General features: G+C 37.4%; 2 protein-coding genes across 3 annotated transcripts in view; both read left to right on the top strand.

The window, feature by feature from the left end:
• Nucleotides 1-25551, top strand: part of PRMT3 (protein arginine methyltransferase 3) — a 96278-nt gene that overhangs the window by 55139 nt on the left and 15588 nt on the right. For both annotated transcript variants that reach the window (XM_079788612.1, XM_079788611.1), the window contains exons 12-13: nucleotides 3496-3683; nucleotides 6097-6183. In XM_079788612.1, coding sequence (XP_079644738.1) covers nucleotides 3496-3683; nucleotides 6097-6183 — 275 coding nt within the window. The remainder of the gene's footprint in view (nucleotides 1-3495; nucleotides 3684-6096; nucleotides 6184-25551) is intronic.
• On the top strand, nucleotides 17995-21630 carry LOC307110297 (small ribosomal subunit protein eS27-like). Its single transcript, XM_079789360.1, has one exon. It carries the CDS (start codon nucleotides 18116-18118, stop codon nucleotides 18266-18268), a length of 153 nt encoding a protein of 50 aa, XP_079645486.1. The 5' UTR covers nucleotides 17995-18115; the 3' UTR covers nucleotides 18269-21630.

Genomic DNA, 25551 nt, shown 5'->3' with positions numbered 1-25551 from the left:
GCAATGAATCGAGAAGGACACAGATGTCAAAGCTGTGAATTTATAAATGGTCTGTTAAGAGGGTGCTTTTGTCCAATCAGTGCTTTGTTAATTTCACCTATAAGGAGAGATAATTATTCAATTATGATTCTATCTGACAAAAATCAAATGACAAATGTGTCAGAATGTGAAGGTAAAGAGTTAGTCAGGATTCTGGCAGGTGGCCCAACATTTTAGCTAGCTGTGAGGAAGTGGATATAGAACCAAACACACCTATAACACTGATTACAAGTCCTTGATGAATACTCATGGAACTTACTAACTGAAAGATAATTTCATTTCTAAATTCTAACAGATATAAAAACTATGATATTTCTGTACTTTTGTGAAATGTGATTAGCTTGAAATATGATTAGCTCAACACTAGAAAAAGTAAAATCATATTCCTCTAGATTATTTCTTTATTATCAACATATTTTTAAAACTTTTAAAATTACTTTTAGTGAGATACCATTTTTTCCTTATGAAAAACTTACCCTTAATTCTTAGTAGTATTAATTATTAGTACACTAGAGGCCCGGTGCACAAAATTCGTGCACAGGTATGGTCCCTAGGCCTGGCTGGCGATCAGGGCCAATCTGTGGGGGCAACTGGCAGGACAATCGGGGCCCCCACTGGCACCCGCCTTGGCCGGTCTGGCACCGCTCACTCGCCATCCCTGCCCCCATCGCCGCTGACAGTCACCTCCCTCTGCAGGGTGACAGGCAGGGCCTGAGGGCTGGGGGCAGCTCCTGCATTGAGTTTCTGGCCCCTGGTGGTCAGTGTGCATCATAGCAATCAGTCGTTCCACCAGTTGTTCCGCCATTCAGTCGATTTGCATATTGGGCCTTTATTATATAGGATCATATTGCTTAATAGATACAAAGCCAGAAGTTAGCATACTTTTTCTACCAAAGGGCAGGTAGTAAATATTTTCAGCTTTACTAGTATAGGCCACAGTTTCGTCCCAACTACTCAGCTTTACCACAGTAACAGCCATAGAACATGGCAGTGTTTCAATTAAACATATTTATAAAAACAGGCAGTGGGCTGAATTTGACCCATGGCCTGTCATTTGCCATCTCATGATAAAGAGATTGATGATATTTTTTAAATTTCACTAAGATTTAAAATACTATTCTAAAGTAGAAGGACTCTATGAACCATGTTAAGTAAATTGAATGTTTGTGCACTCCAGAAGATACTCGATTCCCATAGACTGCAGTGTGAGTGGCACTCTCTGAAGAAGTACAATATGGTGGCCCTGATCCCTCCCACATCCATTTCTTATATCAGAGGTATCTATACCTGGCCTGCTGCCTGCTTTTGTAGATAATGTTTTATTGGAACATAGCCATGCTCATTTATATATGTACTGGATGCACGAAAATTTGTGCACTGGGGGAGGGGGATTCCTCAGCCCAGCCTGCACCCTTTCACAGTCTGGGAGTCCTCAGGGGATGTCTCTCTCTGCGGGAGGCCACTGGGCAAGCCCCCAATTGCCTCTCCACCACCGCTGGTCACTGCTGCCCCACCCCCCACTCCCATCAGTGTTCCCTCCCTCTGCCTGCTGGCACACACCTTGGCTGGTCTGGCGCCACCTGCTTGCCAGCCCTGCCCTCCGCCAACTGGTCATTCTGCTGTTCGGTCGATTTGCACATTACACTTTTATTATATAGGATTATTATATAGATTTGTCTGTAGCTGCTTTAGCAGCATAATGTGGGAAAGCTTCTACTATTGTCATACTGAGTCCCAGGAAGGATGCATAAAGAAGTTTCCAAATATCTAAAGTTGCTTCGGAATACTGTTTCTTCAGTGTTTCTCATCTTAAAGATCTGGTGTAAGAAACTAAGCATACTTTCATGTAGCTGATATTCTTATTCAGTTAGCATTTTCAATAACAAATCAGTTACTTTGAAGAATTTGTATCAATACAAAATTTAAGCACAGGCAAGAGGCTTACTGAGTCTGTGGAGGAGAGTAGAAGTATCTGAATTTGCATGGAAGTAGACTCTAGCCCAGCTCTCGTATCTGCCTGACAGGCCTCTGTAGGGAGGACTGGAGAAACTTCTTAACAATGGCATAGCACCAAGTATTTATTCTTGGAGTCTCACATGTCAGGTGTGGAAGAAGCAATTGCTTTGATGCCAGCAGATCTTATCACAGGCTTTATTTGGAAGATAATTTAGTGCTGTTGTCATTGAATAATAAATTTCCTAAGGCTGTGGATAGAAACAAAGTTTGGGGGAAAGAGAAAGTTATTTCTCTACTGCTTAAGTCTGAAGCTAAGTGATAGCCATAAAATTACTTCTTTTTTGCATTTCTTTGGTACATATGTACTTGCTTTCAATTTGTTGTTATAAGAAAATGTGATTTATATTTTAATTCATGGTAATGTGGTGATAATTCATTTTGATACATTTGAAGGACAAAGTTCATTTTTTATTTATTAGTAAAAAGAAATCAGTATTATTTAAAATTTTTTGTTATGAAGATTTATGCTTGTTATTAGAGGAGAGTTTCTTCCTGAATCACTCTCTTCCCTTAATGCTCTTAACACTTGGTTTTCCTCTTACTCCTGTGGCCCCAGGTTCTCAGCCATTTCTTCTCAACATCACTTTCTTCTACACATTTCTTAAATTCTGGTACTCATCATGTATTCTCCTTGGGAACTTTAGAGCTCCCATAACTTAATGTCCATTTATATGCTCATGGTCCCAAATTTATATCTTGAGCCCAGATAATCTCTTTTGAATTTCAGACCTACTATATTCCGCTGCTTAGTGGATATTTTTACCCGTTTGTCTCATAAGCATTTAGCGCTCATATTTTTCTTGAATCTGCCCTTATTTATTCCATATTATAATGATTAATACCACATTCTGCCCAGTTATAAAGCTAAAAACTGTCATCCTTAACTCTTTCCTCTTCCTCACCGCCATAGCCAGCCAGTCTTACAATCCTATGAATTCAACCTCCTAAATATTCCTTGAATATATCCCCTCAGTGATATGAAGTGGTCTTCTACACAACTGTAATATTCCATCACATTAATGTTTAAGATATTAACTTTTAAAATGATTTGTCCCTCTCTGCATGTTTCAAAGCTATATGTAAAGATCTAGTACCTTTTTAACGTCAGCATACTGTAAATTTAATATTAATAAATACGTCCATTTCAGGATTACCTAATTATGCCATTCTCTTTTAATTATTTTAATAGAAACCCATTGGTGAAATCCTTATTTTAATCTTACCATCACAATGATGGAAATCTTTTTTTTTTTTTAAGGGAGCTACATGATGGAACTTGGTTATTTTTCATGAGCTATACCTTCATAAATCCCCCACTGCTAGTAATCAATTGTTAGTGAGCCATACTGATGGATTTGATACTTATATTTAGCCTTTTAAAATTCTGTTTTGTAATAAAGGGAGATAATGCTAAATTGTTGGATATTTTATTTCTTGCAGTCTACCCTGATATTTGCACTATAAGCCTTTTGGCAGTAAGTGATGTGAATAAACATGCTGATAAAATTGCTTTCTGGGATGATGTCTATGGCTTCAACATGTCCTGCATGAAGAAGGCAGTTATTCCAGAAGCTGTTGTGGAAGTTTTAGATCCAAAGACTCTTATTTCAGATGCTTGTAGTATTAAGGTAGGTGTTTTACCAATTTTGTTTTCTCTAATAGTATTGCCACATTTCTTAGTTTTCACTTCTGAGTTCAGTATTTGAAATTAATGTTGATTTTATATGTGAGATTTCAAACAGTAATCTTCCTATTTTAATCAGTCTAAAACAACTTAAAGTCATAATATTTACCAGTTGACTGTATCATCCCTTTGAAATCACTTCTCTTGATATATTGAAGTTTCTTATACTCCAGGGGCTGAGTGATTTATTTTTGACTTAGTGAAGGTGAAAAGTCCTGTCCTGCTATATAGTCATTTCTGCTTCATCACCACCTCCTGGCTTTATTCTAGCTTCCCTTTAATAGCCAGATAATTCATTCGTATCAGATATTCCACACAATTTAGCTTGTCCTTCTATCCCTTGCAGAGTAAGTACAGTGAATTTGTCCATTGAACTAAACTATGTTCAGAATGTTCAGTTAATTTCTTTAGTATTTTAATACCTTATTTTTTCACCTTGTAAATATCCAGTTTTATGAATTTTGCTATGTCAAACTTACGTGGTTTGAATAATAACATATTGCTTTTCTTAAAACTCCTTAATTTGTTTGTTTCAATTAAATAAATATAGATTGTTTTGTGTTTGGTTCAAACATTGTTTCCTCTTTTTGCTCACACTGTTACTTTCATAACATCAATAATTGTTTTCTACACAAAGAAGATATTCAGTAAATGTTTATCAATTCTCTTAGATGGATAAAGTATTTAAAATTAGCATAGAATAATAAACATGTAAAGTTTTTCAATAAGAGCAAGCTTATTAAAATTGCATTTAGCTTTTAAGAAAAAAATACAGCCTGCTTCATGATTATAGGACTGTTTAGTGCTCTGGTACTGATAGTAAGGGATTTATTTGGATTCTTTGGCTCAGGGTAGGAGTGTACAGTTATAGCCAACTCAGCCCTAGGCTGAGCAGAAGGAAGAGGATTATGTGGGGGAGGGAAGGGCTAATTTCTCTCCCTAGTGATCTCTTTGCTTAAGTGCCCCAAAATGCTATGAATAAATAGTGGAAATACAAAATTTAGGACTGAAAGATGAAGGTGTTTAAAAAGTATACCCTTTCTCTTTTTTTAAACATTAATTATTTATTTGTTTGTTTGTTTGTTTAGGTAAATACAGTTTATTCTGTACTCCCAATCCCCCTATAAATAAAAGGCAGCCACTTTGCAACTTTTAAATTTTCTAAAACTATCTAAAATAGAGTAATGGTTCAGGCATATAATCATATGAATTGTGTCCACTGTGTTATAATCTACTCATGTAAAGTCAATTGTTAACAATCCTACAACATACTCTGGTCACACTACTATAACTGATTCCATCTACTCTCCATAATAAAATGGAAAAGGACTTGAACCAGGGCGGATTGGGAAAATAAGAATATTTGACTTTTTTTTAGTTGAATCTTCATAGTTGGTTTGCTAATATCTAAACAACTTATCTTCAACTGCCATTACAAAATGAATTCTAAATCACTCTGTTCTTTTCATTAGTACCAGAGGCCCGGTGCACGAATTCGTGCACCAGTGGAGTCCCTCAGCCTGGCCTGCGGGATTTGGCTAAAACTGGCTCTCTGACATCCCCGAGGATTGTGAGAGGGTGCAGGCCAGGCTGAGGGACCCCACTGGTGAAGATCTGGGCTGGGGAGGGACGCGAGAGGTTGGCCAGCCAGGGAGGGACCGTAGGAGGGCTCCAGGGTGTGTCCAGTCCGTCTCGCTCAGTCCCAATCGGCCGGACCCTAGCAGCAAGCTAACCTACCAGTTGGATCATCTACCCCCTGATGGTCAGTGCATGTCATAGAGATGGTTGACTGGTCTACTGTCTGCCCCCTGATGGTCAGTGCTCATCATAGCGAGCGGTTGAGCGACCTTAGCATATCATTAGCATATTACACTTTGATTCGTTAAACAGCCGACTGGACAACCGAACACTTAGCATATTAGGCTTTCATTATATAGGATATGTTTTCAAGTTGGCATTTCCTATAAGAAATGACTGTTATCACACAGTTTCTAGAAAATGTATTGCACTAGTGGTATACATAATTTTAATTGGAAGATATTTTTTATTTGAAAGTACTTTATTATGTCTTAGAAAAATCTTGACCACATTAGAGCCATGATTTGAGCCACTGCACTATTCTTACAAAAAGTCCAAGTAAATAATACTAATGTGATTAAAAAAAAAAGAACAAAGTCATAGTGCTAGTAACCCTTAAATTTGGAAACAATCCCAAAAGTGGGGTGTAAATGATTAAAGTTTGCAAAACATTAGTTTACTGTAATCCTTTTTGCACAAAAGGAAGTATTTATCTGTGTTTTTGTTTTGTTTTGTTCTTATTTTTACTAAATTATTCTCTCCACTCTTTTAATGGGTAGCATATAGATTGCCATAAAACATCTGTCTCAGATTTGGAGTTTTCTTCAGATTTTACCCTGAAAATTACGAAGACATCCTTATGCACGGTAAGTTATTTCATTTGACTTTTGCAAATATCACCAGCAGTGCAGTTGATTGTCAAACTAATGAATTAATTGACACTCTTGTGATAAATGAAAAATATTATTGCCTTTGACAGTCTGTCTTTGCCTTGATTAAGCTATTAACAGATCTGTTTTAATAGGCCAGTAGACTTCAAAAAAGTTAGTTTAGTTCAGAAGAGAAAGTATTAGGAAACAACATTTACATAATGATTTTTCTTTATAGATTATTCATTATTACCTAGTAGAGGCCTGGTGCACAAAATTCATGCACCGGGGGGTGGGGGGAGGTTCCTTCAGCCTGGCTTGCGCCCTCTCGCAATCTGGGACCCCTCAGGTAGGGTCCCTAGGCCTGGATGGTGATCAGGCCCTATCAGGGCTTTTCTTCCCCCAGCTTCCGGCAGCTCCCCCTGTCCCTGCTGCTGCCACTGCTTGCCATCTGTGGGGCACTGCCCCTCCCCCCGCCACTAGTCGCCTCCCTTTTCAGGCATGGGGTGCGATCGCTTGGCTGGCCTGGACCTCCCTCTGCAGAGCGATTGCTGGCCGGTCCCGCAGACCCACCACAGTGTCGCTGGCCAGTGGCCTGGGCCTCCTTCTGTGGGGTGATTGATTGCAGGGCCCCCAGATCAATTGCCCTGCAGAGGGAGGCCCCGCCCACCTGGCCGGCGCTCTGCAATCGATGACCGTGCAGAGGGTGGCCTGGGCCTCCCTCTTTGAGGTGATAGATTGTGGAGCCCTCGCATCAATCACCCCGCAGAGGATGGCCTGGGCTTCCCTCTGCGGGGTGATTGTGGGGCAATGGCAGGCCCCCCGACCAATCGCATTGCACCCTCCTTGGCTGGCCTGGTGCCAGTGCGTGTCATAGTGTGGTCATCTAGAAGGTTGTCCGAATGGTCATCCTGCTGTTCGGTCGTTTGGTCGATTTGCATATTATGCTTTTATTATTATAGATCATATAATTAATTGAAAGCACTCTATCTTCATAGATCAAAGTTCATGTCCTGGTCCTCCTAATAACTCTTAACACTAAATTGAGATGGAAGTACGATATTGTTAGGTACAATATTTTATTTTTATGTGTGAAAAATAAACTGATGATTTCTCTTTATTTAAAAAAGCAACCTGGTATAATAAGAAAAGTATAGGCTTAAGAAAAAGTAGATCTTACCCAGCCAGCATGACTCAGTGGTTGAGCGTCAATTATATCATTTTATAAATACTAAATATATCTTCAGTAGCTAAAATTTTTATTGAAAACTGCATTGTTAGAAACTGTGTAAAACAAATTATGGTTGTGTTAACTTTGACTCTTCAACCAATTCTTTTAAATATTTTGTTCATATAGGCATACAAAAGAGTTATGGCTTGCTTTAAAATAATTTCAGTTCATTTTGATCCAATAATTTTATATCTAAATAAGTTTGACAGTGTGCTTTGATATTTTGAGAAGTTCTTTATGTTGAAATTTGTTTTACATTTTTTAAAAGTTAAATATCTAGATCCCAGATTTATCATTTTGGGTCACCTATTGTAGTTATTTATTTAATTGATGAAAAGCAAAATTTCATCCTTCCCTTTAATTTTTCCCAGATTTTCTACTGCTTACAGTAATTGAAATATGATCAATTGAAATTACAGAATAAAGGTTTTGACTCCTAAACTTACTCTGATTTGATGTTAGTAATCTTTATGAGTTATAAAAGACCTCTTGATTAATAACAACTGACCATTCCTGTAAGGGAATTCTTACATAGAAATTAGTTGTCATATCACCAGTATTATTAAATAATGTTATTTCTTATCTACTTTCAGTACCTTCACAAATGTAAAACTATAGTGAAGACTTTTAAGCACTGTGTTTGTTTTTAGTTATGCATCTTTTTGAAATTTATATAGGCAGATGAGTTTATTGAGTTTCATTGATATGATCTTTATTTTCTGGGTATTGGTCAGGGTTCTTAGTTTCAGACAACAGAGTCCAAATCGGCTTATTTAAGCAGAAAGGGATTTATTTACTAAAGAGAATGAGATAATTTCCAGACATATTGGGAGAGCTAAAGGAAAGGATTATATTTTAAATTTCTAGAACAACTAGAACTATGCCATAGCACTGGCCTGCTACCAAGCTACCAACTCTAATGCTCCTGACCCACTCAGTAAGTGGTAGCCACCACTGACAACCCCAGATGAATAAAACTCTACTACCATCCTGTTCTTCCCCTACCAACTCAGGCTGGCTAGTTCCTCCTTACACACATCTTCATTTAGCACATCTGCTTGGCTGAACCTAGGTTGTATTGTACCCTGGCTATCAATATGTCTTGGAAAGTAGTTTTAGCTATAATAGTGTTGTGTTTTAATAGTAGAGTACAAGAAGCTTTAGGTTAAAAAATTGCATTTCTCTTTCAGTGATCTTAGTTTTATTCTGAAAGAGTAAAATAGAAACAAAACCAAAAAATGAAGTGTGTTTAATGCAAAGATTATAAAAAATGTTATATTGAAGAATAACGTATCAAATAGGTACTTGCTGCATTTGTCCCTATACAAACAGAGTTCCATAAGAAAAGGAATCAGAAACAAAGTTATCTTGTAGCTGTAAACAACCTTTTATATTTACACTAGAGGCCCGATGCATGAAATTTGTGCAAGAGCCTTGACCTCGGCCCCCGCCCACCACCGCTGCTTCTGGTGGCCTCTGCTGCCGGGGTCCCTGCCGTGGCCCCCGCCCACTGTGGCTTTGTCCAGAAGGAAGGATGTCTGGTCTAATTAGCATATTACGCTTTTATTATTACAGATTTTTATTTCTAACTTGCCTGAATGGTTTTAGGATATGACTCTGGAAATGAGTCAAGCTTAGAGTTTGAAAGGAGGTAGCTGGAAGTGGGAGTAGATTTGTATATGTCTGATTACTGCTGAATAACTCACATTGAGAGAAATGTATAGTTTCAAACCATATTTACTGGATGCATGCCAGGCACTGACGATGTAAATTTTAGTAATTAACAGTTAGTGTTAACTCTTCTGAGATTATTCTGTGAAATATTTAGTCAATATAAATTGTCTTCCCATGGTGATAATATATCAGAGTCATTGATTCTTGCATATCAGGCAATGTGCTAATCACTTTAAAAGCATTATTTCATTTAGTCCTCATAATAACTATGAAGTGGGTACTAATATTATTCCCCATTTTATGGGTGAAGAAAAAAATAAATCACTGTAAAGTTTTACTTGTGAGATATCCTTACTCTTTTTTGACCAAAAAGACCTTCTTGGTGGAATGTACAAACTTTTAAAAGAGCATAAAGTAATGTTATGAATGAGATTTTCTAGGTGTGAAAAAAACGAGGTTGCAAGTTACATTTAAAACAGACTTGAAAAATTTTACTGTTAGCCAATAGTCTAGTAGTTGTTGGAAGGGAAAGGGAAAAGGGACTGTGTTCTTCCTCAGTGACAGAACTGACAGATTTATATGATAAAATAAGTCACATATCCTCTTTGTAGCAGAGAAAAGTAGACCTTGAATTTTTTTTTTCTTTACACTTTCAGAGTAAGCTTGTAGTTATTTGGTTAAGCATCTACATTTTCTTAGAAATTTCTTTTTCTTCCCAGCATGCTTACTTTAATGTGAGCCTGACATGAATAAGAGTTTGTTGCCTAATGCTTTTAGTACATTTTCATTATTTGTGAGTCCCAACTATCCACCCATATCCACTCCAGCTATTTTGTTCTTTGAGGTGGTGCCAGCTCCTTACACTCTTCCTCTACGACTGTCTGCAGCTAATTATTATGCAAGCCTACTCTTTAAGCCTACTTTTGAATGATAGATTATTCCCCCAGTTACTTGGGAATAATTCATAACAAAAGTATTAAAAAGGATGAGTGCCTAATTGGAACATTGTTTCTCCTATTAGTTAGAAGAATTAGTAAAAATACTAAAAATAAAAACAATGCCTGGTAAAAGTTGGAGGAAGTTACTTTGGGGAGGAATAGGTGTGGTTTTTTAGATGGAGTGAAGAAAGAAGTATCCAGTTTTGTATTGCTAAATATAAACCTTCAAATATATGAAATGGTTTTTTTGTTGTGCTTGAAACTTGAATGCATAGCTTAAAAATAAGAGGGACAATGTCTCTGAGTTGCTAAGGCCATTTTAAGTATATACATAACCATTTATTTCTTAATGGGATTCTAAATTTGTGGCTTAATTAAAATATTAGAGAAAATTGGATTTTTCAAATTAACAAGATGCTAAGAACACCCCCATTGCATTTAATTTCAATAGCATGTGTGCTATAGACTGATAGTGTTTTTAGGCGACTTTCTCAAGCTTATTAGAATCTTTAATGATGTCCCTCACCAGCACAGACACAGAAACACACACATACACCACCAAAGAAATTTGGTAGCATTCTTAATTTAATGTTGTACTTTAACAAACTTTATGTTAACATGTGATATTTATATGTACATATCTTGAGTTTGGTTGTCTATAATGGTTAAAGGCTAATCTTCCAATGAATATTAGTAACACATGCATAGTAATTTCTGAACATTTTTTATTGTATTACTAGAGGCCCGGTGCATGAAAATTCATGCACTGGAGGGGGGGGTCCTTCAGCCCAGCCTGCCCCCTCCCACAGTCCAGGAGCCCTCGGGGGTGAGAGGCGACCCGGCGATCAGGGGAAGGCGATGCCCCATCACACCTCTGCTGCTGCCACTGCTGGTAGCACGAGCCTCGGCCGGCCCTGGTTACCTGAGCCTCGGCCGGCCCTGGACAGCTGGGCAGCCACCATCTGAGGCTTGCCTGTGTCTCAGGCTGGCCCTGAGCGGCTGGGGGGCTGAGGGGACTGGGTGCCGCCATCTTTGAGGGTGTGACAGTCGATTAGCATATTCCTTCTTTATTAGATAGGATACTAGAGGCCCGGTGCATGAAATTTGTGCACTGGGCGGGGAGGAGTCCCCCTCAGCCCAGCCTGCACCCACTCCAATCTGGGACCCCTCGGGGGATGTCCAACTGCCACAGGGATCGGGCCTAAACCGGCAGTCGGACATCCCTCTCACAATCCAGGACTGCTGGCTCCTAACCACTCGCCTGCCTGCCAGCCCGATCGCCCCAAACTGCCTCCCCTGCCGGCCCAGTCGCCCCCAACTGCCTCCCCTGCCAGCCCAGTCGCTCCCAACTGCCCTCCCCTGCCCACCTGGTTGCCCCCAACTGCCCTCCCCTGCCAGTCTGGTCACCCCCAACTGCCTTCCCCTGCTGGCCATCTTGTGGCAGCCATCTTATGATGTGGGGCAGCCATCTTGTGGCGGTCAATTTGTAAGAACATGGGGCAGCCATCTTATGACATGAGGGCGCGAGGGCCACCTAGGCTTTTATTAGTATAGATCATTGACGGTTTCACTTTTGCTTTTATGGTGATGTGTGAAGGCTTAGTTAGCAACTGACTTTTGTCATATCAGCCTGCCTAACCTCACAGTAAAGCCCATTATTTTAATGGAAAGTTTATAGGTTTTCAAAAGCAAATGATTTAAGGCTATACAGTTTGGAACTAACATGTTTTATCTTGTGAATTCTAGTTTATTTTTAATATCATCTATGTAATTGTGTAATGTTCTCTTTATGTTCCATCAGCGTTTATATTAGCATCTATTTAAGCTTCTTAAAGATAGAGACAAGCATCCTTTTTTATAATCCTAGGTATATATTAAATAGCTTTTCATACTGCCTTTTCTAGAACAAATGAGTTGTTCACCTTAAAAATGAAAATATTTAAGATAGTTTTATCAGGTTATATGCTCATGTACATCTATATTATAAAAACTCAGTGGCCCTAAAGCTGTAACGACCAAAGACCGGTCACCAGGAGGCTGTGTGCACAGCGAGGCACATGCAGGTGGGCAGGGACTTGATGCTGCGTCCTCCGATGCCGGTGGGACTTGACACTGTGTCCCGTGGCACCGGCGGCACTTGATGCTGCATCCTGCAGTGGTGGGACTTGATGCTGGGTCCTGCAGCGCCAGCGGGACTTGACTCTGGGTTCCATGGCGCACTAGGTCTGGGTCTCGCCAGATTTCACGCGCTGGGCCCCTAGTAAATAATAACTTTGACATGTAAAGAGTTTTATTTGTTATCTCTTAAAGCAATCATTTTTATATCTTAACTTCATCATTATATTTTATTTTATTCTACCTTTAACATACATTGGAATAATGACTGACACAGCAGTGTTCAGTTTGTATAAACTTTCATTAATATGTTTTTAAACCTTACTTAAAAAAGAATGTTATTTTTTCTAGGCATTTTTCTTTTACTACAGTTGTTAAAGATGAACCAATGAATTAAACCAACAAAACAGGAGACTTAAAAACAATTTTTTCTAGAACTGTTTTAAATTTATTTTATTTTATTTTTTAAAAATATATTTTATTGATTTTTTACAGAGAGGAAGGGAGAGGGATAGAGAGTTAGAAACATCGATGAAAGAGAAACATCAATCAGCTGCCTCCTGCACACCCCCTACTGGGGATGTGCCTGCAACCAAGGTACATGCCCTTGACCGGAATCAAACCTGGGACCTTTCAGTCCACAGGCCGACGCTCTATCCACTGAGCCAAACCGGTGTCGGCTATTTTTAAATTATAGTTAGCATAGAGTATATTAGTTTCAGATGTACAACATAGTGATTAGTCATTTACATATCTTATGAATAGTAGACGTTTTTTATATTTGTGCTTAAAAACCTCTTATAGTAAACTCTTTTATTTTAGATTCTACTCAAAAATATTAGTACAGTGGCATTTGACTTATTTAATTTTTTATTGCAACTTTTAAATTTTGTATATTAATATAAAATTTATATTAATGGCTATTTCAGTTTGTTAAATATTAAATGCTGAGTATGTGCCTGGTCTGAAATCTGTGGATGAACGCACACACACAAAAGAAACATAAAACCTATTCTTGTCTTAGAAAGGCATTTAATTGAGAGGAAGGAGGTAGGTGCTAAGAACATTTCAGTATGAATATAACAATATGAAGAGAGATATATACCGGTTGGTCTGGGACTGGGAGCACAGAAAAGAGGTATTTTCTGGAGGAAAAATTAGTTTATCATTAAATTTTATAGCCAATATTCCATGAGGAAGAAAAAAAAAAATTACTCTTCTTTACCCCTTCAAAAAAAAAAGATTTTATTTCAAACAAAGAAGCCTAATTTCCAAATATTAAAAAAATATGTAAGGAAAGGTCATTTGATAAGTGCATTTTTGTGTAATTTCAATTCATCTGTTTTTTAATTCAGTTGTTTTTCCTTTTTTAAAAAAACTAGAGGCCCGGTGCATGAAAATTCATGCACTGGAGAGGGGTTCCCCTCAGCCTGGCCTGTGCCGTCTCACAGTCCAGGAGCCCTCAGGGGCGGGAGGCGACCCAGCGATCAGGAGAAGGCGACGCCCATCACACCTCTGTTGCTGCCACTGCCAGCAGTGCAAGCCTCGGTCGGCCCTGGTTACCTGAGCCTCGGGCGGCCCTGGGCAGCTGGGCAGCCGCCATCCGAGGCTTGTCTGCACCTCAGGCCGGCCCTGGGCGGCTGGGGGGCTGAGGGGACTGGGGGACTCCAGAGGCAGGCACACGGAGCGGCTGAGGGGACTGGGCGCTGCCATCTTGTGGCTGTGGGTGCCACCATCTTTGAGGGCATGGCAGTCAATTAGCATATTCCCTCCTTATTGGCTGTGGGCACCGCCATCTTTGAGGGCGGGCAGTCAATTAGCATATTCTCTCCTTATTGGTTGTGGGTGCTGCCATCTTTGAGGGTGGGGCAGTCAATTAGCATATTCCCTCCTTATTGTCTGTGGGCACTGCCATCTTTGCGACGGCATGAGTGTTCATTAGTATATTCCCTCTTTATTAGATAGGATGTTTTGATTGATTTTACAAAGAGGAAGGGAGAGGGAGAGAGAGAGAGACAGAAACATCAATGATGAGAGAGAATCATCTACTGATTGCCTCCTGCACAACCCTAGTGGAGATCAAGTGCAACTGGGTCACGTGCCTTGACTGGGAATTGAACCGTGACCTCCTGGTTCATAGGTTGATGCTCAACAACTGAGCCACACCAGCCAGGCTCACTGTTGTTTTCTTAATCTGTATTCTTTCTGCTGTTGATAGCCTATTTACTAATTCCCTGAGCTATCTGTAACTCTACTTCTTTTACTTATATTTTATGCTAGACATTGTATAAAAGACTAGAATAAAGGCTAATACAGACTATAGTAGCTAATATTTTCCCCTAGAAGAGCCTGAACTCACCTGCCGGGTAGCTAGGATGAGGGGCTGATTCTTTTATCTAAACTGGAGTTGAGTTTGGTCAGAGCTTTGTACCACTGTTAGTTTCCAGTGTCTTGAGCTCAAGATTAGGCCTCTTTCTCTTGCCAATTTTCTGGGAAGACCATCAGAATAAAGCTGGTTTTAGGGAAGAAGACAAAGTCAAGATTTTATGAGGTTTGGGAGATCTGATTTTTGGTGGGTCTTTCGGTGTGGAGCAAGGGGTTAGAGTGAGAGGAAAGTTGCTGGTCTGGATTTGGCATGGTTCTTTATCTAGTTGAGAATTAGTGGACATTGTGAGGGTTGGCTTTCTGAGTGAATTTAGAAGAATAAGTGGTCTAGCTGAGTCATCTGTTCTTGAGGAAATGTATTTACTCACAGGTTTAGTTGAAAAGTATCGTGTTTATATAAATAGGTTTTCTTGAGTGACTGAAACAAAGAATCTCTTCTTGGGCAAGAGTTTCTGGAATAGCAGAGAGTTGAATAGTAATGTGATGTTAATGGTGATGGTGAACTGTGTAGTTGCAGATGATTTTGGCTTTGGGATCTAAGCACTGAAGGAAAACCTCTCTCTTCCTGCTTTTGGAGCATAACCACCAGCTTCATCCACATTCTCGGTTTGCAGAGAGGACTAGCTCTATCTTTCAGGCTTCTCTAAATTCCTGTGCATCATATTAGCCCAGACCTGGCCATAAAAAGTGGCTGGGTTCTCCTTGTTCAAGCAATGTTCCTGTGCTTATGGTTATTTGTTTGTTTGTTTGTTCGTTCGTTCATTTTTTCCTTCCTTCTTTTTCTTCCCTTCCCTTCCCTTCCCCTTCTCCTTCCCCTTCCCCTTCCCTTCCCCTTCCCTTCCCTCCTCCTTCCCTCCTCCTTCCCTCCTCCTTCCCTCCTCCCTCCCTCCCTCCCTCCCTCCCTCCCTCCCTCCCTCCTTCCTTCCTTCCTTCCTTCCTTCCTTCCTTCCTTCCTTCCTTCCTTCCTTCCCATGGACTCAACATTAGATAAATTCCCTCAGTTATGAAAGCCACTATTTCTGTCTGCTCAACTAGAAAGGGCTCATCCCTCACTGAAAATTGTTAATTTAAATTTATTTTCTTCCAAGGCTATTCGATGGTTTTCATGGAAAATATGAGTGTTTTCTTTCTGTTACATCTTCACTAGAAACAGGAGTCTTTTTTAAAATTAGGAAAAGTAAGTAAAAATAAACAAAAGTTATTAGTGAACCAGTAATAAATTGTATGTTACCTCCCAATTCTTATTTTATTTTTTTCCTCTTTTTTTTTTTAATCATATACTTGATAATACTCAAAAGATAAATTTATCTTTGGATGGAGTAAAAATAAGTCTTTGAGTTACTGTTTTCTAAGGCTAATGTAGATGTTATTAAAAGAAACTTTTAAATGTTTACAATTCAAATTTTTAGTGATTCCTTACTTATAGTACTCTTTGTTTTCATTTTACTTTTTAATTAAGCTTTAAAATTTTCTAATGGCTTAAGAAAAAATCAAAATGAGCCTATTTCTTTGCAGTAGTTTTCTTTAAGTCTTCTTTCAAGGCTTTTAGAAAATCTCTGTCAATAGAAACCTACTAATTCCAAACTCATTCTTGAGTATTAAATCAGTTGTTAGTACTTTGGGGTGTACATTGACCTAATTTTGACCTTGCAAAGCTAATCAGCTAAAGAAACTAATTATTAAATCACATCTGTGCTGCTTAGAAATAGTAAGACTTGTCTTGAACTTGCATCATAGATTTTAGTGGGACATCTGGTATATATTTCAGTAGGCTCCATTAAGTAAATTTTATGTCTTGAAGGGGAAGAGCATTTTTAATGATGTGATTCTACCTCTATAACCAGTTTTAGGTTTCTCCTTGTATGAATGACCATATGATCTAGAGCATGGTTCTGAACTTTTTTCTTTCAGGCTATTTAGGCTAGGATGGTGGTGGAATACTTAAATCTCTTCTTTTATTCCCAGGAACTTTTTTTGAGTGATATTATGTGCTAAGAGCTGCAAGGCATTGGGAATATAGTAACAAGCCAAGCAGACAGTCCTATTCACAAGACATTAATGGGGAGACCTATTAAAATTTACCTTCTGAGTATTAGATAAACCAAAGAGTTATTAAGAATTTGATTCCATGTGATAGAAGCATTGTAGTTATGTAAGAAAATGTCCATACTTTTTAGAGATATAAACTGAAGTATACAGTGGAGAAATGACATGATGTCAGGCATTGCTTCAAAATAGCTCAGCAAATATGGGCATGGGCAGGGGGCAGAGGAAGAATAGATGAAGTAAGTGCCAAATACTGTTGAATATAGGTACTGAGAGTTTCGATACTTGTGTCTATGTTTGAAATTTTTAATAGTTGGATTTTTTTTTAACAATCATACTAGTGAAAGTATTCTAAGAAATGCATAAGAATGATGAGGCAAAGATATTCCGTTGAGATAAGTTATTTCTATACAACTCAGCTACCTGCTGTAGCTACCAAAGCTGAACACATGTTTACCCTATGGCTTAACCATCTCACTTAAGTCTTTAAACAGTAGAAATGTGTTCATATGTTCACTAAAACACATGAATAAGGATGTTCATTGCAGCATTCTTCATTGTAGTTCCAGACTGGAAACAAGCAAAATATTCATCATTAGTAGGATGGATGGATAAATAATAGTATATTTATAGAGTAGTGTACATTAATGAAAATGATGAACTTCACTATATGCTACAACGTAAATGAAGTTCATGAACAGAATATTCATTAAAAAGGCAAAAATGCATACTGAAGAGTTTCTATATTTAAATTTTCAAAGTAAGCTAAATTAATACATGGTGATAAATAGAATAATGGTTAACATTTGGTGGTAGGACTTAATTATTGGAGGGGGATAATGAAGGTTCTGGGGTATTAAGAGTGGTCTGTATCTTGATCTGGGTAGTAGTTGAGTGTTCATTTTGTAAAAGTTCACTGAACTGTATCTTAGCAATTTGCTCACTTTTATACTTGTATACTTCAATAAAATATTATTTGAAATATTCAATGATTGCCACATTGGCCAAAAGAAATACCTGTGTATTTTTGAATATTGGTGATATTTAACAAATCAGTGCCCTGCCAGCATGACCCAGTGGTTGAGCGGTGACCTATGAACCAGGAGGTCACTGTTCGATTCCCCATCAGGGCACATGCCCAGGTCATGGGCTTGATCCCCAGTGTGGGGTGAGCAGGAGGCAGCCAATCAATGATTCTCTTTCATCATTGATGTTTCTATCTCTCCTTTTCCCTTCCTCTCTGAAATCAGTAAAAATATATATGTAAACAATAAAGTGGCAGTAAATACATATCTATAAACAATTGAATATAAAAAAAATAAACGAACAAGCATAATGGAAACAACATTTTGAAGGTTGCCGGATGGGAAGGGGGTTAAGGGATAGATGAAAAAGGTAAAGGGATTAAGAAGTACAAATTGGCCTTTCCTTCGGTGACAGCTTCCTCTAGACATCTTGCTAAGGATCTCCTTCATCCCTCTTTAGAAGAGAAAGGAAACACAAGAAAAAGCTCCTGGTACAGAGCCTCAGTTCCTACTTTATGGGTGTGCAGTGCCCAGGATGCTATAAAATCACCACCTTTAGCCATGCACAAACGGTAGTTTTATGTGTTGGTAGCTCCACTGTCCTCTCTCAGCCTACAGGAAGAAAAGCAAGGCTTATAGGATGCTCCTTCAGAAGGAAGCAGCACTAAAAGCACCCTGACAAACGGGGAACCATCCTAATAATCACACTTTGGATTTAAAATATAGAAGAATTGGTTGTTATAGAATAGTCATGGGGATATAAAGTACAACATGGGGAATATAGTCAATAATCTGTATATATAAAAGGCTAATATACTAAGTTTCCGACCATCCAACGGGTTGCTATGATGCTCACTGACCACCAGGGGCCAGCCACTCAACACAGGAGCTGCTGTGATGCACACTGGACATTTACAGAGAAACGGCACCATGGACCTGGCAGCCAGAAAGCAAAACTTGGCTTCCCCCAAGAGGGACATAGGCCCCACCACAACCCTGGAGTAACAACCCACCAAATTGTAGCCAATGCTGCCAAGACCCCCGTGGTGCAAAATGTTGCCCACAGCCCAGCCCAGCCTGGAAACGGTGGCTGTGGGCGCTGGGTAATGACATCATGTAGCAACACCTGGCTTCCTCTTCCTAGCGACGACTAGACTCCTTGCAGTTTCTTCAGCCCAGGAACACGACTTGCTTTATAGCCAGGTGCAAACATTTCACACTTTAACCAAATGTCTGTGAAGTGTTTTCCTGTGTCTCATCTCATTTGATCCTGAAGTAGGTAGATAAGAGACTCAGTGGAATCCTATTTTCTTTTCATTAGCTGAAAAACAGATTTAGAAAGTTTAGAAACTTGACCTGAGTGAAAAGAAGTAAGAAATGGTGGACCTTGAAAATGACTTCAGGTTTTCTCACTGCACAGAATATAGTCAAACACTGCTGCAATTAAATATTTTACCTTTGTTCTCCCTGCGTGATCTACAATAATCTGTTTCATGTTGTGTTTCTGACAATTACCTGAAAGAGAAGTTGGGGTGCCTCACTGGGCTGGAAAAAGTTTAGCTAAGTCAGAAAGCAGGTCTAATTAAGCAAGTTTATTCTATATATATAAAAGGCTGAGTTGACTCACGCATGCACGATACACAGAAAGGTCTTGCTGGCACCAATCGCACACGTGTGTTATGATCTGTCATTGTCGATTGTGAATTTGATTGACACTTCTATTATAGAGAAAGGGCGAATAGCAACACAAAAATATTTCTTCTAATTAATTTCCTTTTAGTGTGCACGAATTTGTGCACCGGGCCTCTAGTATTTAATAACTATGTAAGGTGTCAGATGGGTACAAGATTTATCAGCAGATCACTTAGTAAGTTATGTAATGTCTAAGCACTGGGGTGCATACCTGAAACTAATATAATAATGTATGTCAACTCTAATTGAAAAGTACAAATGATTTTTTTTAATTAAAATAAAGAGCAAATCCAATGGAATAGTATCATGTATTAATTATAACTTAAACTAAATTATCTATTTACACTTAAAAAAAAGAGTCCGTGAAAGAAATAATGGTTTAAATAGTGCAGATGATCATACCCTCCATTTTATTTAGTGAACATGTGCCCATTTAGGGGCACATGAGGTGGATATCAACTATTTTTATGTACTGTTCAATCTATAAATAGTCACTTTTCTAAAATTTATCAAACCACCTTCTAGCCTCATTCCAGGGGTGTTTTTTAGGTCAGAATGCAGCATCTTTGCTTGTTCATATATCACTGCCTCCAAAATGCTGTCACTGGCTAATTGCTTTTTCTTTATCCAAATTAACAACAGTTTCCCTATATCTTCAGTGGCCTGTGATCATTGTTTCCTTTACACCCTTAGCAACATTAACACTCTTGATGGCCTTTTTATGTTTTAAAATTGTGCTAATTGTGCTTAATCTTCTTTTGAAAGCCAAGCTTACAGCCCCTTTGAATCTGCGTTTTAAAAAATTCATTAACATTGATTTTGAGTTATATTAAAAAAGGACTTGAATATCAAATTGTTCTAAAATATAATGAGTGGAATGTTGAAATTCTTAAGCTACATTATAATCATACTTTAATTGTAAATAGGTATAGGGTTATACTTGAATGAAATCAGCAATGTCAAGAGTCAAAATATTTAGGAGAGAAATAATCACACTCAAACAGGACTGAAATACTTATCTCAAGCATAGCAATAAGCATAAAAATGGTTTGTTTATCAAATAATCAATAAGAGTAGACTCTTGATTAGAGATGACAGGGCAGTTCTCCCTAGACTTATCTCAGAGACTGTCAATTAGAATTATTAGGTTGTGATAATAAATGAGTTTGACCAGGTATTTTCCTCTTTGATTCAGGCACTTTCCCTAGTATAATGACCTATAAGGAAATAATCTTCCCAGTTCAGATTTTCTTTGACTTAATGCTCTGGTACAAATCATCGTAAATATTGCCATCCAGATTTTCGAAAAATCCTAAAGTACCTATGTTTTCAGATGTCTGATATATGTAGATCTGTGTATTCACAGGAAGGACTAGTCCTTGTGGGAAAGTGAGTCAAGAATTGGAAAAATAAAGTACCTTTAAGAAATTTTAGACCTATTGTCTGTTTTGCTACAGACCATATTGCTAGGTCTGTTTCTAAACTACTCAATTTAGCAATATCCCTTGAGAAGTATATGGCACTTAATGTGTATTGTTCCCTAGAGGAATTATGAAAGAAAGAAAAGATGCAAATTTTCTCTTGGGATAAAATAGAAAATTAATTGAAGAAGAAAGAGTCCATAATTTAAGGTATAATTAATATTGGGAGAAAATCCTAATATGTAATTTTCATATTTGTTGATTATGCTTTCTTAGTTTTAATGCCATTTATCACTAGCAGAGTTTATGCTTTTTTGCAGTAGCTTGTATGTCTTTCGTTTGTAGTTTCATCTGGTTGGTTTATATACAGTGATGTAAGCTAAAATAATCATTTTTATGCATTATCTTCTTACTCTTTCTTTACTTGCTTTAGACCTAGCAGTTGGCTTTTGAATTCCATTTTAAGATTCTGAAAGAAATACTTCCACAAAAAATGAATTGTATTTTTGTTATAGTGATTCTGCTGCATGGATTACAAGCACTCTGTCTCCATGCTTGGATAAACTCCATCAAAAGCACATTATCCTCCTACTTCTGTGGACAGCTGCCTAATTGTATCTGCTGTAACCACACGCTGTTGGAACATGATTCCAATGAAGAACAGAAATGATAAATTACTCCCTGCAGGTGATAGTGATAATGATAATTTTTAATTTCCTTCTTTCTCATAAGGTCTAGTCTGATCTTATTTCATACACACACACACACACACACACACACACACACACACACACAATACGGTCTCTTTAAAGAAATACTCATCACACCAAAAGACATGAGAAAGTAATTCATTTTTATTTCAAATCATTGTTCTTCAAATGAGCATTGTTCTTCAAATGAGCTGCATCTACCTTTATAAGTGTTGGATAAACAAGCAAATTGTGGCTTAAAACAGATTTTTTAATGATTCAATTTACAAATGCTGTGAATTTTTTTTTTCTTTTTGTGCAATGCACAAAGAGATGAACAGATCATTCTGAAACTATTCTGATGGTTAGGAATATTTATGATGCAAAATAAAGTTACATGTCTTATTTTTCTATTTATTCAAAGTAATTATGGAGGATTTTCAACAAATTACAAGTATGATCAAACTGTTCCAGAAATTTACTGTATGCATGTGTTTTCCTTTCATTCTGTTTGTTTTTTTTTCCCCATCATCATCAGTATTGTTCTTAATTACCACTCATTTTCCTTTCTCTCAATCTAAGGGCTGTTGTATAATTCAGTGAAACTTTATTTATTTAATTGTAACCTTGCCTTTGCAGATTAACTCAGCTCTTACAGATATTTGATTTTAATGTTTATTTTTTCCCTCAGCTGTTCCTTTTGCCCCTGACAAGATATATATGTGGAACAAAGAGGAATTTATTCTGTGGTCAGGTCTTCTAACATATCTGATCTTTTTTAAGCACATGTCAAGCTGTGCTGCAGTTATTTATTACCATTGTCTATTAGTCTTCATTTTCAATTTCCTATGCTTGTTTTTTTTTTCTTATAGTTGAATGACGTCCACAGAGAAAGGATAAATTTATTGAAATTAACATTTAAAAGATCTAGAGATACCCTGTGATGACATGATGATAATAAGGTAGTGAAACTATAAGTGCAAAAAGGTGGCATATTCATATTCTGAAGCAAAATAGTTTTGTTCCCAAATCAACTGACATATTTGGTCATAATGGCTTTGCAGAAATAAAAGCACTAGTCATAGGTCAATTGGTTTATATAATTATGTTTCAAGGTTAAGGTTTATTTTTCTCCTTTCTAACTTGTATTTTAATTATTAAGGATCACTTATACAGCAAAAAGAAAAAAAGATTTTTAAATACTGTTTTCTTTGAGTGGCATTCTAGGTCTTGCTTGTGTTTGAGGGTAATTACCAATTTTTTAAACCAGAAATTCCCTTTGGGTTTTCAGAGTAAGAGTCTTCCACTTTCTCAGTTATGTGAATGCTAATCAACAAGTAGATTATCTGCACATATCTATCTGTCTATCTATCTATCTATCTATTCATTTATTTATGTTTAATTGATTCCAGAGAGGGAGGAAAGGGGGGGGGGAGAGAGAGAGAGAGAGAGAGAGAGAGAAAGAGAAAGAGAGAAAGAGAAAGAGAAAGAGAAAGAGAAAGAGAAAGAGAAAGAGAAAGAGAAAGAGAAAGAGATAGAGAAAGAGAAACATCAGTGTGAAAAAGACACATTGATTGGTTGCCTCCCTTATGCGCCCGACCGGGATGGAATGCGTACCCTAAGTATGTGTCCTGACCTGGAATCAAACCTATAACCTTCCGGTGCATGGGGCAAGGCTTCAACTAACTGAGCCACACTGGCCAGGGCTGCACATAATTTTTAATCTCTGGTGAATTTCTTCCTAATGTTCCTCATGTTTCTGCTTAATGTGTGCTGGAGAACTGATCTTAACATTACCCTCAACCAAACATCATTAGGAAGGTAACTCTGCATGAGAAGCTGAAGATATTATGATGCATTTCCAAGGAAACTATAAAATAGTATATTGTGACTTTTTCCAAATCAATAAATATTTATAGGATTACTTTTGATGGCCAAATGACATTTCATTATATGGAGATTTTATGATTTATTAATTGGTCACGTATTGTTGAAAATTTGAGCTAAAATGGACATCCTATGGCTAAATCTTTGCAGGCATACTTAATAATTTCCATAGAATACTTTTTAGAATTCCTGGGTCATTGAGTATATACATTATGTAAACATTTTAATTGAATATATAACATGCACTTAGAAAACAGAAAACACGCACAAATCATAAGTGTAGTCAGATAAATTTGCCCAAAGTAAATATTCACCATGTATTCAACTCAGCTTAAGAATATTAACAGCAAACCAGGAGCCCACCAGGTAACCCCTTTCAGTTTCTATCCCTATATAAGGGTAACTAATATACTGACTTACAATACCATAAGTTTTGCTGTTTTTGAATATTCTGTATATATTAATGGAATTATATCATTTGTATTATTTCATGTATGACTTCTTTCTAATACAAATGTTTTGTCTTTTTGTTTTTATTAATCAAATGTTTTATCTTTTAATATGTATTGCTAAGTTCCCTTTAGAAAGGTTATTTCAGTTTATTTTCCCACAATGAGTGCCATGTTTCCCACTAAACTGTGAATATTATCATTTTAAAAAAATGTTTTGATTATTTTAATTTACTCATTTTTCTCTAAGTAGGTCAAACATCTTTTTTCACATGCTTATTAATCAGTTGATTTTTCTTTTAGAAATGTCCTTTGTCTTAATTTCTTTTGACATATTGTTTTCTTACTAATTTAGAAGTTTTATGTACAAAGAACACGTAACTCTTTGTTTTATATATATTACAAATATTCTCAGATTTGTTGCCTTTCAATTTTGATATTAAAGTTTTAAATTTCCCTTATCTTAAGTCTGCCCGTGTGTAGCATTTAAAAAACCTTCAGTTCCAGATTTTATAAACACTTACATATGTTGGTGGGATTTCACTTTTCCTCCCTCCTACCCTTCCACCTACTGCACTGATCTTTATGATTATATGATAAATTGATAACCCCACCAGATGATGTAATTTTGCCTTAAACAGTTGTAAGTATTCTGAAGGGAAAAGGTGATCCTTTATAAAACCTAATTATTTATTGCTCCTATTTTTCTTGTATTATATTTGATGTTTCAGGTTTTCCTTCTAGTATTGTAGCCTATCAGCCCGAAGAACTTCCTTTAAAATTTCTTCTAAAAATTCCATTGGCAATGAATTATTTTTGTTTCCTTTACTTGAAAATGTCTTTATTTTACCTTTATTCCTGAAAGATATTTTTGCTGGATATAGAAATGTAAAAGGGTTTTTTTTTCTGCTTCAATAGCTTTATCTTTTCCATCATGACCACCAATTACATGTATGTTAGCTTTATAGTTTCCTGCAACTCTGTGCATTCTATTTCAATCTTTTCCCCTTGGTTTTTAAAATTAAATAATTTCTATTAATCTATCCTAAAATTCACTGATTTTTTTATTATTATTATCTCCATTCTGCAATTCAACCCAGGGGAGTTCTTTTGTTTCCATTATTTTTCAGTTCTCAATATTCCATATGTTTCTTTTTTTATTAGAGGTCCGGTGCACAAAATTCGTGCATGGATAGGGTCCATAGGCCTGGCCGGCGATAAGAGCCAGTCAGAGTCTTCTGGCTGCTGGCCAGGGCCTTCCTTCCCCCAGCTGCCGGCTGCCTGCTGGCCAGAGCCTTCCTTCATTCCATGCTGCCCCCTGGTGGTCAGCGCACATCATAGCAAGGGGTCGAACTCTTGAGGGGACGATTTGCATATTAGCCTTTTTTATAGGATAGTTTCTATTTTTTTATGAGAATTTCTATCTTCTGATTCATTTCACTGTGTTTTCTATTAGATGTACATGCTTTGTCGTGTGAATTCTCGTAATGTTATAATTGTCCGGATAATGCTCATGTTTGGTGTTAGCAGGCAGTCAGACCATTTCAAGTCAAAACGCAAGTTTTGTCAATAGTGTCTGTGCAGAGAGTGGTTCAAATCTTAATCATTCTCTAAGCATATGTTATATTGTTTTGGGTCTCTCCTGCACATATGCACTTAAGGAATTAGTCTGAGATTTGTACAGGTTTTTCCAAATCTTAGTTCAGTTCTCTAAGTCTTTGCCACGTGATTTTTTTTTTCCACACACGTTTATTCAGGGTTTAATCCTAGGACTTGTGCCAGTGATTGAAGTTTTAGTTCAATTTTTCAGCCT

The sequence above is a fragment of the Cnephaeus nilssonii genome, assembly GCF_951640355.1.
Source record: "Cnephaeus nilssonii genome assembly, chromosome: 13".
Lineage (NCBI taxonomy): Eukaryota > Metazoa > Chordata > Mammalia > Chiroptera > Vespertilionidae > Cnephaeus > Cnephaeus nilssonii.
The sequence above is the reverse complement of the archived record's forward strand: the minus strand, read 5'-3'. Positions and strand labels throughout refer to the sequence as shown.

What these genes read in the sequence shown, in the direction of transcription:
- LOC307110297 (XM_079789360.1), top strand. Translation starts at nt 18,116, where the DNA reads ATGGGTGTGCAGTGCCCAGGATGCTATAAAATCACCACCTTTAGCCAT.